The following is a 12,896-nucleotide window of genomic DNA, read 5'->3' as shown; positions in this document are numbered from 1 at the left end:
CTGACAGTGCGCTCACTGTTACTGTATCAGACTGTATCTCACTGACAGTGCGCTCACTGTTACTGTATCAGACTATCACACTGACAGTGTGCTCACTGTTACTGTCTCACACTGACAGTGTGCTCACTGTTACTGTATCAGACTGACTGTGCTCACTGTTACTGTATCAGACTGTATCACACTGACAGTGTGCTCACTGTTACTGTATCAGACTGACTGCTCACTGTTACTGTATCAGACTGTATCACACTGACAGTGTGCTCACTATTACTGTATCACACTGACAGTTTGCTCACTATTACTGTATCACACTGACAGTGCATTCACTGTTACTGTATCAGACTGTATCTCACTGACAGTGTGCTCACTGTTACTGTATCAGACTATCACACTGACAGTGTGCTCACTGTTACTGTATCAGACTATCACACTGACTGTGTGCTCACTGTTACTGTATCAGACTGACTGTGCTCACTGTTACTGTATCAGACTGTATCACACTGACAGTGTGCTCACTGTTACTGTATCAGACTGACTGTGCTCACCGTTACTGTATCAGACTGTATCACACTGACAGTGTGCTCACTATTACTGTATCAGACTGTATCACACTGACAGTGTGCTCACTGTTACTGTATCAGACTGACTGTGCTCACTGTTACTGTATCAGACTGTATCACACTGACAGTGTGCTCACTGTTACTGTATCAGACTGACTGTGCTCACTGTTACTGTATCAGACTATCACACTGTCAGTGTGCTCACTGTTACTGTATCAGACTGTATCACACTGACAGTGTGCTCGCTGTTACTGTATCAGACTGTATCACACTGACAGTGTGCTCACTGTTACTGTATCAGACTGGATCACACTTCCAGTTTGCTCACTGTTACTGTATCAGACTGTAACACACTGACTGTGTGCTCACTGTTACTGTATCAGACTGTATCTCACTGACAGTGCGTTCACTGTTACTGTATCAGACTATCACACTGACAGTGTGCTCACTGTTACTGTCTCACAGTGACAGTGTGCTCACTGTTACTGTATCAGACTATCACACTGACTGTGTGCTCACTGTTACTGTATCAGACTGACTGTGCTCACTGTTACTGTATCAGACTGTATCACACTGACAGTGTGCTCACTGTTACTGTATCAGACTGACTGCTCACTGTTACTGTATCAGACTGTATCACACTGACAGTGTGCTCACTATTACTGTATCAGACTGTATCACACTGACAGTGTGCTCACTGTTACTGTATCAGACTGACTGTGCTCACTGTTACTGTATCAGACTATCACACTGACAGTGTGCTCACTGTTACTGTATCAGACTGTATCGCACTGTCAGTGTGCTTATTGTTACTGTATCAGACTATCACACTGACAGTGCGCTCACTATTACTGTATCAGACTATCACACTGTCAGTGTGCTTATTGTTACTGTATCAGACTATCACACTGACAGTGCGCTCACTATTACTGTATCAGACTATCACACTGACAGTGCGTTCACTGTTACTGTATCACACTGACAGTGTGCTCACTGTTACTGTATCAGACTATCACACTGATAGTGCGCTCACTGTTACTATATCAGACTGACTGTGCTCACTGTTACTGTATCAGACTGCATCACACTGTCAGTGTGCTCACTGTTACTGTATCAGACTATCACACTGACAGTGTGCTCGCTGTTACTGTATCAGACTGTATCACACTGACAGTGTGCTCCCTGTTACTGTATCAGACTGGATCACACTGGCAGTGTGCTCACTGTTACTGTATCAGACTGTAACACACTGACTGTGTGCGCACTGTTACTGTATCAGACTGTATCACACTGACAGTGTGCTCACTGTTACTGTATCACACTGTCTGTGCGCTCACTGTTACTGTATCAGACTATCACACTGACAGTGTGCTCACTGTTACTGTATCAGACTGGATCACACTGGCAGTGCGCTCACTGTTACTGTATCAGACTGTATCACACTGACAGTGTGCTCACTGTTACTGTATCAGACTGTATCAGACTGACAGTGCGCTCCCTGTTACTGTATCAGACTGTATCACACTGACAGTGCGCTCATTGTTACTGTATCACTGTATCACACTGACAGTGTGCTCACTGTTACTGTATCAGACTGTATCTCACTGACAGCGTGCTCACTATTACTGTATCAGACTGTATCAGACTGACAGTGCTCACTGTTACTGTATCAGACTGTATCAGACTGACAGTGCGCTCACTGTTACTGTATCAGACTGTATCTCACTGACAGTGCGCTCACTATTACTGTATCAGACTGTATCAGACTGACAGTGCTCACTGTTACTGTATCAGACTGTAACACACTGACAGTGCGCTCACTACTACTGTATCAGACTGTATCACACTGACTGTGTGCTCACTGTTACGGTATCAGACTGTATCACACTGACAGTGCGCTCACTGTTACTGTATCAGACTGTATCAGACTGACAGTGCGCTCCCTGTTACTGTATCAGACTGTATCACACTGACAGTGCGCTCATTGTTACTGTATCAGACTGTATCACACTGACAGTGTGCTCACTGTTACTGTATCAGACTGTATCTCACTGACAGTGTGCTCACTATTACTGTATCAGACTGACAGTGCTCACTGTTACTGTATCAGACTGTAACACACTGACTGCGCTCACTACTACTGTATCAGACTGTATCACACTGACAGTGTGCTCACTATTACTGTATCAGACTGTATCAGACTGACAGTGCGCTCCCTGTTACTGTATCAGACTGTATCACACTGACAGTACCCTCACTGTTACTGTATCAGACTGTATCAGACTGACAGTGCTCACTGTTACTGTATCAGACTGTATCACACTGTCAGTGTGCTCACTGTTACTGTATCACACTGACTGTGCTCACTGTTACTGTATCAGACTTATCACACTGACAGTGCGCTCACTGTTACTGTATTGCACTGACAGTGTGCTCACTTACTGTATCTGACTATCACACTGTCAGTGTCCTCACTGTTACTGTATCACACTGACCGTGCGCTCCCTGTTACTGTATCAGACTGTATCACACTGACAGTGCTCACTGTTACTGTATCAGACTGTATCACACTGTCAGTGTGCTCACTGTTACTGTATCACACTGACAGTGCTCACTGTTACTGTATCACACTGACAGTACTCACTGTTACTGTATCAGACTGTATCACACTGTCAGTGTCCTCACTTACTGTATCACACTGACTGTGCTCACTGTTACTGTATCAGACTGTATCACACTGACAGTGCGCTCACTGTTACTGTATTGCACTGACAGTGTGCTCACTTACTGTATCTGACTATCACACTGTCAGTGTGCTCACTGTTACTGTATCACACTGACCATGCGCTCCCTGTTACTGTATCAGACTGTATCACACTGACAGTGCTCACTGTTACTGTATCAGATTGTATCACACTGACAGTGTGCTCACTGTTACTGTATCAGACTGTATCACACTGACAGTGCGCTCACTGTTACTGTATCAGACTATCACACTGACAGTGCGCTCACTGTTACTGTATCACACTGTCAGTACCCTCACTGTTGCTGTATCAGACTGTATCACACTGACAGTGTGCTCCCTGTTACGGTATCAGACTGTATCACACTGACTGTGCTCACTGTTACGGTATCAGACTGTATCACACTGACAGTGTGCTCCCTGTTACGGTATCAGACTGTATCACACTGACAGTGTGCTCCCTGTTACGGTATCAGACTGTATCACACTGACAGTACCCTCACTGTTACGGTCTCAGACTGAGACGCTGCCGTTATTCTCACAGAACATCGCTCCGGCCGCGCTCTTCCTTGCTGCCAAGGTGGAGGAGCAGCCCCGGAAGCTGGAACACGTCATCAAGGTGGCCCACGCGTGTCTGAACCCCCAGGAGCCTTCCCCGGACGCCAAGAGTGACGTAAGTACCTGCGGTCACGCGCGACGGCACCAGTGTCGCCCAGTCACTGTCGGAGCCACTGCTTCGCTCCTCCTCTCTCCGGCACAATGGACCGGCCCGTGATGCTGCCGGAGAGGGGCGGAGGAGGAGAGGGGAGCGGGCGCAGGGGAGACACCAAGGGTGAGAGAGAGGGCACAGACAGAGGGGAACGGTGAGCCGGGTGGCGAGATGGAGGGCCGGAAGGGAAAGAGAGGCAGATGGAGACTGAGCGTGCGGGACAGGGTCGGACAGGGAGATGGAGGGAGAGATAGAGGGTCGGATAGAGAGATGGAGGGAGAGAGAGGGTCGGACAGAGAGATGGAGGGAGAGAGAGGGTCGGACAGAGAGATGGAGGGAGAGAGAGAGGGTCGGACAGAGATGGAGGGAGAGAGAGAGGGTCGGACAGAGATGGAGGGAGAGAGAGAGGGTCGGATAGAGAGATGGAGGGAGAGAGAGGGTCGGACAGAGAGATGGAGGGAGAGAGAGAGGGTCGGATAGAGATGGAGGGAGAGAGAGAGGGTCGGACAGAGATGGAGGGAGAGAGAGAGGGTCGGATAGAGAGATGGAGGGAGAGAGAGGGTCGGGCAGAGATGGAGGGAGAGAGTGAGGGTTGGATAGCGAGATGGAGGGAGAGAGAGGGTCGGACAGAGATGGAGGGAGAGAGAGGGTCAGACAGAGAGATGGAGGGAGGTAGAGAGGGTCGGACAGAGAGATGGAGGGAGGGTCGGACAGAGAGATGGAGGGAGGTAGAGAGGGTCGGACAGAGATGGAGGGAGAGAGAGAGGGTCGGATAGAGAGATGGAGGGAGAGAGAGGGTCGGGCAGAGATGGAGGGAGAGAGTGAGGGTTGGATAGCGAGATGGAGGGAGAGAGAGGGTCGGACAGAGATGGAGGGAGAGAGAGGGTCGGACAGAGAGATGGAGGGAGGTAGAGAGGGTCGGACAGAGAGATGGAGGGAGGGTCGGATAGAGAGATGGAGGGAGAGAGAGGGTCGGACAGAGAGATGGAGGGAGAGAGAGAGAGAGACGGATAGAGAGATGGAGGGAGAGAGAGAGGGTCGGACAGAGAGATGGAGGGAGAGAGATGGTCGGACAGAGATGGAGGGAGAGAGAGAGGGTCGGACAGAGAGATGGAGGGAGGGAGAGAGGGTCGGACAGAGAGATGGAGGGAGGGAGAGAGGGTCGGACAGAGATGCAGGGAGAGTGAGGGGGGATCGGACAGAGATGGAGGGAGGGAAAGAGGGTCGGAGAGAGAGATGGTGGAAGGGAGAGATGGGTGGAGTGGGGAGAGGGTCGGACAGAGATGGAGGGAGGGATGGAGAGAGAGACGGTTGGACAGAGATGGAGGGAGGGAAGGGACGGACAGAGATGGAGGGAGAGAAGGAGGGACGGACAGAGATGGTGGGAGAGGAGGAGGGACGGACAGGGAGATGGAGGGAGGGAGGGTCGGACTGAGAGATGGTGGGAGAGAAGGAGGGACGGACAGAGATGAAGGCAAGGAGAGAGGGTCAGACAGAGATGGAGGGAGAGAGAGAGAGAGTGTGGTCAGACAGAGAGATGGAGGGAGGGAGAGAGGGTTGGCCAGAGATATGGATGGAGGGAGAGAGAGACGGTCGAACAGAGATGGAGGGAGAGAGAGGGCCGGAGGGAGAGATGGAGGGAGACAGAGAGAGGGTCGGAGAGGGAGATGGAGGGAGAGAGAGGGTCGGACAGAGACGGTGGGAGAGAGAGAGAGGGTCGGACAGAGAGATAGAGGGAGGGAGAGAGGGTCGGATGGAGAGAGGGTTGGACAGAGAGATGGAGGGAGAGAGAGCGGGTCGGAGAGGGAGAGCGGGTCGGAGAGGGAGAGCGGGTCGGAGAGGGAGAGCGGGTCGGAGAGGGAGAGCGGGTCGGAGAGGGAGAGCGGGTCGGAGAGGGAGAGCGGGTCGGAGAGGGAGAGCGGGTCGGAGAGGGAGAGCGGGTCGGAGAGGGAGAGCGGGTCGGAGAGGGAGAGCGGGTCGGAGAGGGAGAGCGGGTCGGAGAGGGAGAGGGGGACGGAGAGGGAGAGCGGGACGGAGAGGGAGAGCGGGACGGAGAGGGAGAGCGGGACGGAGAGGGAGAGCGGGACGGAGAGGGAGAGCGGGACGGAGAGGGAGAGCGGGTCGGAGAGGGAGAGCGGGTCGGAGAGGGAGAGCGGGTCGGAGAGGGAGAGCGGGTCGGAGAGGGAGAGCGGGACGGAGAGGGAGAGCGGGACGGAGAGGGAGAGCGGGACGGAGAGGGAGAGCGGGACGGAGAGGGAGAGCGGGACGGAGAGGGAGAGCGGGTCGGAGAGGGAGAGCGGGTCGGAGAGGGAGAGCGGGTCGGAGAGGGAGAGCGGGTCGGAGAGGGAGAGCGGGGCGGAGAGGGAGAGCGGGGCGGAGAGGGAGAGCGGGGCGGAGAGGGAGAGCGGGGCGGAGAGGGAGAGCGGGGCGGAGAGGGAGAGCGGGGCGGAGAGGGAGAGCGGGGCGGAGAGGGAGAGCGGGGCGGAGAGGGAGAGCGGGGCGGAGAGGGAGAGCGGGGCGGAGAGGGAGAGCGGGGCGGAGAGGGAGAGCGGGGCGGAGAGGGAGAGCGGGGCGGAGAGGGAGAGCGGGGCGGAGAGGGAGAGCGGGGCGGAGAGGGAGAGCGGGGCGGAGAGGGAGAGCGGGGCGGAGAGGGAGAGCGGGGCGGAGAGGGAGAGCGGGGCGGAGACGGAGAGGGAGAGGGAGAGCGCGTCGAGAGGGAGAGCGGGACGGGAAGGGAGAGCGGGACGGAGAGGGAGAGCGGGACGGGAAGGGAGAGCGGGACGGAGAGGGAGAGCGAGAGGGAGAGCGGGACTGAGAGAGAGAGCGGGACGGAGAGGGAGAGCGGGACGGAGAGGGAGAGCGGGTCGGAGAGGGCGGGGGTCGGAGAGGGCGGGGGTCGGAGAGGGAGAGCGGGTCAGAGAGGGCGGGGGTCGGAAGGTCGGAGAGGGATGGAGGGAAGGTCGGAGAGGGAGAGCGGGGCGGAGAGGGAGAGCGGGACGGAGAGGGAGAGCGGGACGGAGAGGGAGAGCGGGTTGGAGAGGGCGGGGGTCGGAGAGGGCGGGGGTCGGAGAGGGAGAGCGGGTCAGAGAGGTCGGGGGTCGGAAGGTCGGAGAGGGATGGAGGGAAGGTCGGAGAGGGAGGGAGGGAAGGTCGGAGAGGGAGGGAGGGAAGGTCGGAGAGGGAGGGAGGGAAGGTCGGAGAGTGATGGTGGGAAGGTCGGAAAGGGAGGGAGGGAAGGAGAGAGGGTTGGAGGGATAGATGGAGGGAGGGAGAGAGAGGGTCGGACAGAGAGATGGAGGGAGAGAGAGGGTCAGACAGAGAGATGGAGGGAGAGAGAGAGGGTCGGACAGAGATGGAGGGAGAGAGAGAGAGGGTCGGATAGAGAGATGGAGGGAGAGAGAGGGTCGGACAGAGAGATGGAGGGAGAGAGAGAGAGAGACGGATAGAGAGATGGAGGGAGAGAGAGAGGGTCGGACAGAGAGATGGAGGGAGAGAGAGGGTCGGTCAGAGATGGAGGGAGAGAGAGAGGGCGGAGAGGGAGAGCGGGGCGGAGAGGGAGAGCGGGGCGGAGAGGGAGAGCGGGGCGGAGAGGGAGAGCGGGGCGGAGAGGGAGAGCGGGGCGGAGAGGGAGAGCGGGGCGGAGAGGGAGAGCGGGGCGGAGAGGGAGAGCGGGGCGGAGAGGGAGAGCGGGGCGGAGAGGGAGAGCGGGGCGGAGAGGGAGAGCGGGGCGGAGAGGGAGAGCGGGGCGGAGAGGGAGAGCGGGGCGGAGAGGGAGAGCGGGTCGGAGACGGAGAGGGAGAGGGAGAGCGCGTCGAGAGGGAGAGCGCGTCAAGAGGGAGAGGGGGACGGAAAGGGAGAGCGGGACGGAGAGGGAGAGCGAGAGGGAGAGCGGGACTGAGAGAGAGAGGGGGACGGAGAGGGAGAGCGGGACGGAGAGGGAGAGCGGGTCGGAGAGGGCGGGGGTCGGAGAGGGCGGGGGTCGGAGAGGGAGAGCGGGTCAGAGAGGGCGGGGGTCGGAAGGTCGGAGAGGGATGGAGGGAAGGTCGGAGAGGGAGAGCGGGGCGGAGAGGGAGAGCGGGACGGAGAGGGAGAGCGGGACGGAGAGGGAGAGCGGGTTGGAGAGGGCGGGGGTCGGAGAGGGCGGGGGTCGGAGAGGGAGAGCGGGTCAGAGAGGGCGGGGGTCGGAAGGTCGGAGAGGGATGGAGGGAAGGTCGGAGAGGGAGGGAGGGAAGGTCGGAGAGGGAGGGAGGGAAGGTCGGAGAGGGAGGGAGGGAAGGTCGGAGAGTGATGGTGGGAAGGTCGGAAAGGGAGGGAGGGAAGGAGAGAGGGTTGGAGGGATAGATGGAGGGAGGGAGAGAGAGGGTCGGACAGAGAGATGGAGGGAGAGAGAGGGTCAGACAGAGAGATGGAGGGAGAGAGAGAGGGTCGGACAGAGATGGAGGGAGAGAGAGAGAGGGTCGGATAGAGAGATGGAGGGAGAGAGAGGGTCGGACAGAGAGATGGAGGGAGAGAGAGAGAGAGACGGATAGAGAGATGGAGGGAGAGAGAGAGGGTCGGACAGAGAGATGGAGGGAGAGAGAGGGTCGGTCAGAGATGGAGGGAGAGAGAGAGGGTCGGACAGAGATGGAGGGAGGGAGAGAGGGTCGGACAGAGAGACGGAGGGAGGGAGAGAGGGTCGGACAGAGATGCAGGGAGAGTGAGGGGGGATCGGACAGAGATGGAGGGAGGGAAAGAGGGTCGGAGAGAGAGATGGTGGAAGGGAGAGATGGATGGAGTGGGGAGAGGGTCGGACAGAGATGGAGGGAGGGATGGAGAGAGAGACGGTTGGACAGAGATGGAGGGAGGGAAGGGACGGACAGAGATGGAGGGAGAGAAGGAGGGACGGACAGAGATGGTGGGAGAGGAGAAGGGACGGACAGGGAGATGGAGGGAGGGAGGGTCGGACTGAGAGATGGTGGGAGAGAAGGAGGGACGGACAGGGAGATGGAGGGAGGGGAGAGAGGGTCGGACAGAGAGATGGAGGGAGAGAGAGAGGGTTGGACAGAGATGAAGGGAAGGAGAGAGGGTCGGACAGAGATGGAGGGAGAGAGAGAGAGAGTGTGGTCAGACAGAGAATGGAGGGAGGGAGAGAGGGTTGGCCAGAGATATGGATGGAGGGAGAGAGAGACGGTCGAACAGAGATGGAGGGAGAGAGAGGGCCGGAGGGAGAGATGGAGGGAGACAGAGAGAGGGTCGGAGAGGGAGATGGAGGGAGGGAGAGAGAGGGTCGGACAGAGACGGTGGGAGAGAGAGAGAGGGTGGGATGGAGAGAGGGTTGGACAGAGAGATGGAGGGAGAGAGAGCGGGTCGGAGAGGGAGAGCGGGTCGGAGAGGGAGAGCGGGTCGGAGAGGGAGAGCGGGTCGGAGAGGGAGAGCGGGTCGGAGAGGGAGAGCGGGTCGGAGAGGGAGAGCGGGACGGAGAGGGAGAGCGGGTCGGAGAGGGAGAGCGGGACGGAGAGGGAGAGCGGGACGGAGAGAGAGAGCGGGACGGAGAGAGAGAGCGGGACGGAGAGGGAGAGCGGGTCGGAGAGGGAGAGCGGGACGGAGAGGGAGAGCGGGACGGAGAGGGAGAACGGGACGGAGAGGGAGAGCGGGTCGGAGAGGGAGAGCGGGTCGGAGAGGGAGAGCGGGACGGAGAGGGAGAGGGGGACGGAGAGGGAGAGCGGGTCGGAGAGGGAGAGCGGGACGGAGAGGGAGAGCGGGAGGGAGAGGGAGAGCGGGAGGGAGAGGGAGAGCGGGAGGGAGAGGGAGAGCGGGAGGGAGAGGGAGAGCGGGTCGGAGAGGGAGAGCGGGACGGAGAGGGCCAGCGGGGCGGAGAGGGACAGCGGGACGGAGAGGGAGACCGGGACGGAGAGGGAGACCGGGACGGAGAGGGAGAGCGGGACGGAGAGGGAGAGCGGGACGGAGAGGGAGAGGGGGGCGGAGAGGGAGAGGGGGTCGGAGAGGGAGAGCGGGTCGGAGAGGGAGAGCGGGTCGGAGAGGGAGAGCGGGACGGAGAGGGAGAGCGAGACGGAGAGGGAGAGCGGGTCGGAGAGGGAGAGCGGGTCGGAGAGGGAGAGCGGGTCGGAGAGGGAGAGCGGGTCGGAGAGGGAGAGCGGGTCGGAGAGGGAGAGCGGGACGGAGAGGGAGAGCGGGACGGAGAGGGAGAGCGGGACGGAGAGGGAGAGCGGGACGGAGAGGGAGAGCGGGTCGGAGAGGGAGAGCGGGTCGGAGAGGGAGAGCGGGTCGGAGAGGGAGAGCGGGTCGGAGAGGGAGAGCGGGTCGGAGAGGGAGAGCGGGTCGAGAGGGAGAGCGCGTCGAGAGGGAGAGCGCGTCGAGAGGGAGAGCGGGTCGGAGAGGGAGAGCGGGTCGGAGAGGGACAGCGTGACGGAGAGGGGGACGGAGAGGGAGAGGGGGACGGAGAGGGAGAGGGGGACGGAGAGGGAGAGCGGGTCGGAGAGGGAGAGCGGGACGGAGAGGGAGAGCGGGACGGAGAGAGAGAGCGGGACGGAGAGAGAGAGCGGGACGGAGAGGGAGAGCGGGTCGGAGAGGGAGAGCGGGACGGAGAGGGAGAGCGGGACGGAGAGGGAGAACGGGACGGAGAGGGAGAGCGGGTCGGAGAGGGAGAGCGGGTCGGAGAGGGAGAGCGGGACGGAGAGGGAGAGGGGGACGGAGAGGGAGAGCGGGTCGGAGAGGGAGAGCGGGACGGAGAGGGAGAGCGGGAGGGAGAGGGAGAGCGGGAGGGAGAGGGAGAGCGGGAGGGAGAGGGAGAGCGGGAGGGAGAGGGAGAGCGGGTCGGAGAGGGAGAGCGGGACGGAGAGGGCCAGCGGGGCGGAGAGGGACAGCGGGACGGAGAGGGAGACCGGGACGGAGAGGGAGACCGGGACGGAGAGGGAGAGCGGGACGGAGAGGGAGAGCGGGACGGAGAGGGAGAGGGGGGCGGAGAGGGAGAGGGGGTCGGAGAGGGAGAGCGGGTCGGAGAGGGAGAGCGGGTCGGAGAGGGAGAGCGGGACGGAGAGGGAGAGCGAGACGGAGAGGGAGAGCGGGTCGGAGAGGGAGAGCGGGTCGGAGAGGGAGAGCGGGTCGGAGAGGGAGAGCGGGTCGGAGAGGGAGAGCGGGTCGGAGAGGGAGAGCGGGACGGAGAGGGAGAGCGGGACGGAGAGGGAGAGCGGGACGGAGAGGGAGAGCGGGACGGAGAGGGAGAGCGGGTCGGAGAGGGAGAGCGGGTCGGAGAGGGAGAGCGGGTCGGAGAGGGAGAGCGGGTCGGAGAGGGAGAGCGGGTCGGAGAGGGAGAGCGGGTCGAGAGGGAGAGCGCGTCGAGAGGGAGAGCGCGTCGAGAGGGAGAGCGGGTCGGAGAGGGAGAGCGGGTCGGAGAGGGACAGCGTGACGGAGAGGGGGACGGAGAGGGAGAGGGGGACGGAGAGGGAGAGGGGGACGGAGAGGGAGAGCGGGTCGGAGAGGGAGAGCGGGTCGGAGAGGGAGAGCGGGACGGAGAGGGAGAGCGGGACGGAGAGGGAGAGCGGGACGGAGAGGGAGAGCGAGACGGAGAGGGAGAGCGAGACGGAGAGGGAGAGCGGGTCGGAGAGGGAGAGCGGGTCGGAGAGGGAGAGCGGGTCGGAGAGGGAGAGCGGGTCGGAGAGGGAGAGCGGGTCGGAGAGGGAGAGCGGGTCGGAGAGGGAGAGCGGGTCGGAGAGGGAGAGCGGGTCGGAGAGGGAGAGCGAGACGGAGAGAGAGAGCGGGTCGGTGAGGGAGAGCGGGTCGGAGTGGGAGAGCGAGACGGAGAGGGGGTCGGAGAGGGAGAGCGTGACGGAAAGGGAGAGCGGGACGGAAAGGGAGAGCGGGACGGAAAGGGAGAGCGGGACGGAGAGGGAGAGCGGGACGGAGAGCGGGACTGAGAGAGAGACGGGGACGGAGAGGGAGAGCGGGACGGAGAGGGAGAGCGGGACGGAGAGGGAGAGCGGGACGGAGAGGGAGAGCGGGACGGAGAGGGTGAGCGGGTTGGAGAGGGCGGGGGTCGGAGAGGGCGGGGGTCAGAGAGGGAGAGCGGGTCAGAGAGGGCGGGGGTCGGAAGGTCGGAGAGGGATGTAGGGAAGGTCGGAGAGGGAGGGAGGGAAGGTCGGAGAGGGAGGGAGGGAAGGTCGGAGAGGGAGGGAGGGAAGGTCGGAGAGGGAGGGAGGGAAGGTCGGAGAGGGAGGGAGGGAAGGTCGGAAGGGGAGGGAAGTTCGGAAAGGGAGGGAGGGAAGGAGAGAGGGTCGGAGGGAGAGATGGAGGGAGGGAGAGAGAGAGGACCGGACAGAGAGATGGAGGGAGGGAGAGAGGGTCGGAGGGAGAGATGGAGGGAGGGAGAGAGAGAGGGTCGTATGGAGAGATGGAGGGAGGGAGAGAGAGAGGGTCGGAGGGAGAGATGGAGGTTGGGAGAGAGAGAGGGTCGGACAGAGATGGAGGGAGGGAGGGTCGGACAGAGAGATGGAGGGAGAGAGAGAGGACCGGACAGAGAGATGGAGGGAGGGAGAGAGGGTCGGACATATGGAGAGAGAGGGGGGTTGGACAGAGATGGAGAGAGAGAGAGAGGTTCGGGGAGGGAGAGAGGGACGGACAGAGGGAGAGAGAGAGAGAGGGGGTCGCAGGGAGAGATGGAGTGAGGGAGAGAGGGTCGGACAGAGAGATGGAGAGAGAGAGAGAGGACCGGACAGAGAGATGGAGGGAGGGAGAGAGGTTCGGACAGAGGGAGAGAGAGAGGGGGGTCGGACAGAGAGATGGAGAGAGAGAGAGGGTCGGGCAGAGAGATGTAGGGAGGGAGAGAGGGACGGAAAGAGGGTCGGACAGAGGGAGAGAGAGAGAGGGGGTCGGACAGAGAGACGGAGGG

At 60.4% G+C, this 12,896-nt stretch overlaps 1 protein-coding gene across 3 annotated transcripts in view; it reads left to right on the top strand.

Moving 5' to 3' along the window:
- Positions 1-12,896, top strand: part of LOC140406107 (cyclin-T1-like) — a 272,545-nt gene that overhangs the window by 159,180 nt on the left and 100,469 nt on the right. For all 3 annotated transcript variants that reach the window (XM_072494262.1, XM_072494261.1, XM_072494260.1), the window contains exon 3: positions 3,848-3,976. In XM_072494262.1, coding sequence (XP_072350363.1) covers positions 3,848-3,976 — 129 coding nt within the window. The remainder of the gene's footprint in view (positions 1-3,847; positions 3,977-12,896) is intronic.

Source organism: Scyliorhinus torazame, unplaced genomic scaffold (genome assembly GCF_047496885.1).
Source record: "Scyliorhinus torazame isolate Kashiwa2021f unplaced genomic scaffold, sScyTor2.1 scaffold_247, whole genome shotgun sequence".
Taxonomy (NCBI): Eukaryota; Metazoa; Chordata; class Chondrichthyes; order Carcharhiniformes; family Scyliorhinidae; genus Scyliorhinus; species Scyliorhinus torazame.
This window is presented reverse-complemented; position numbering and strand designations above follow the sequence as displayed.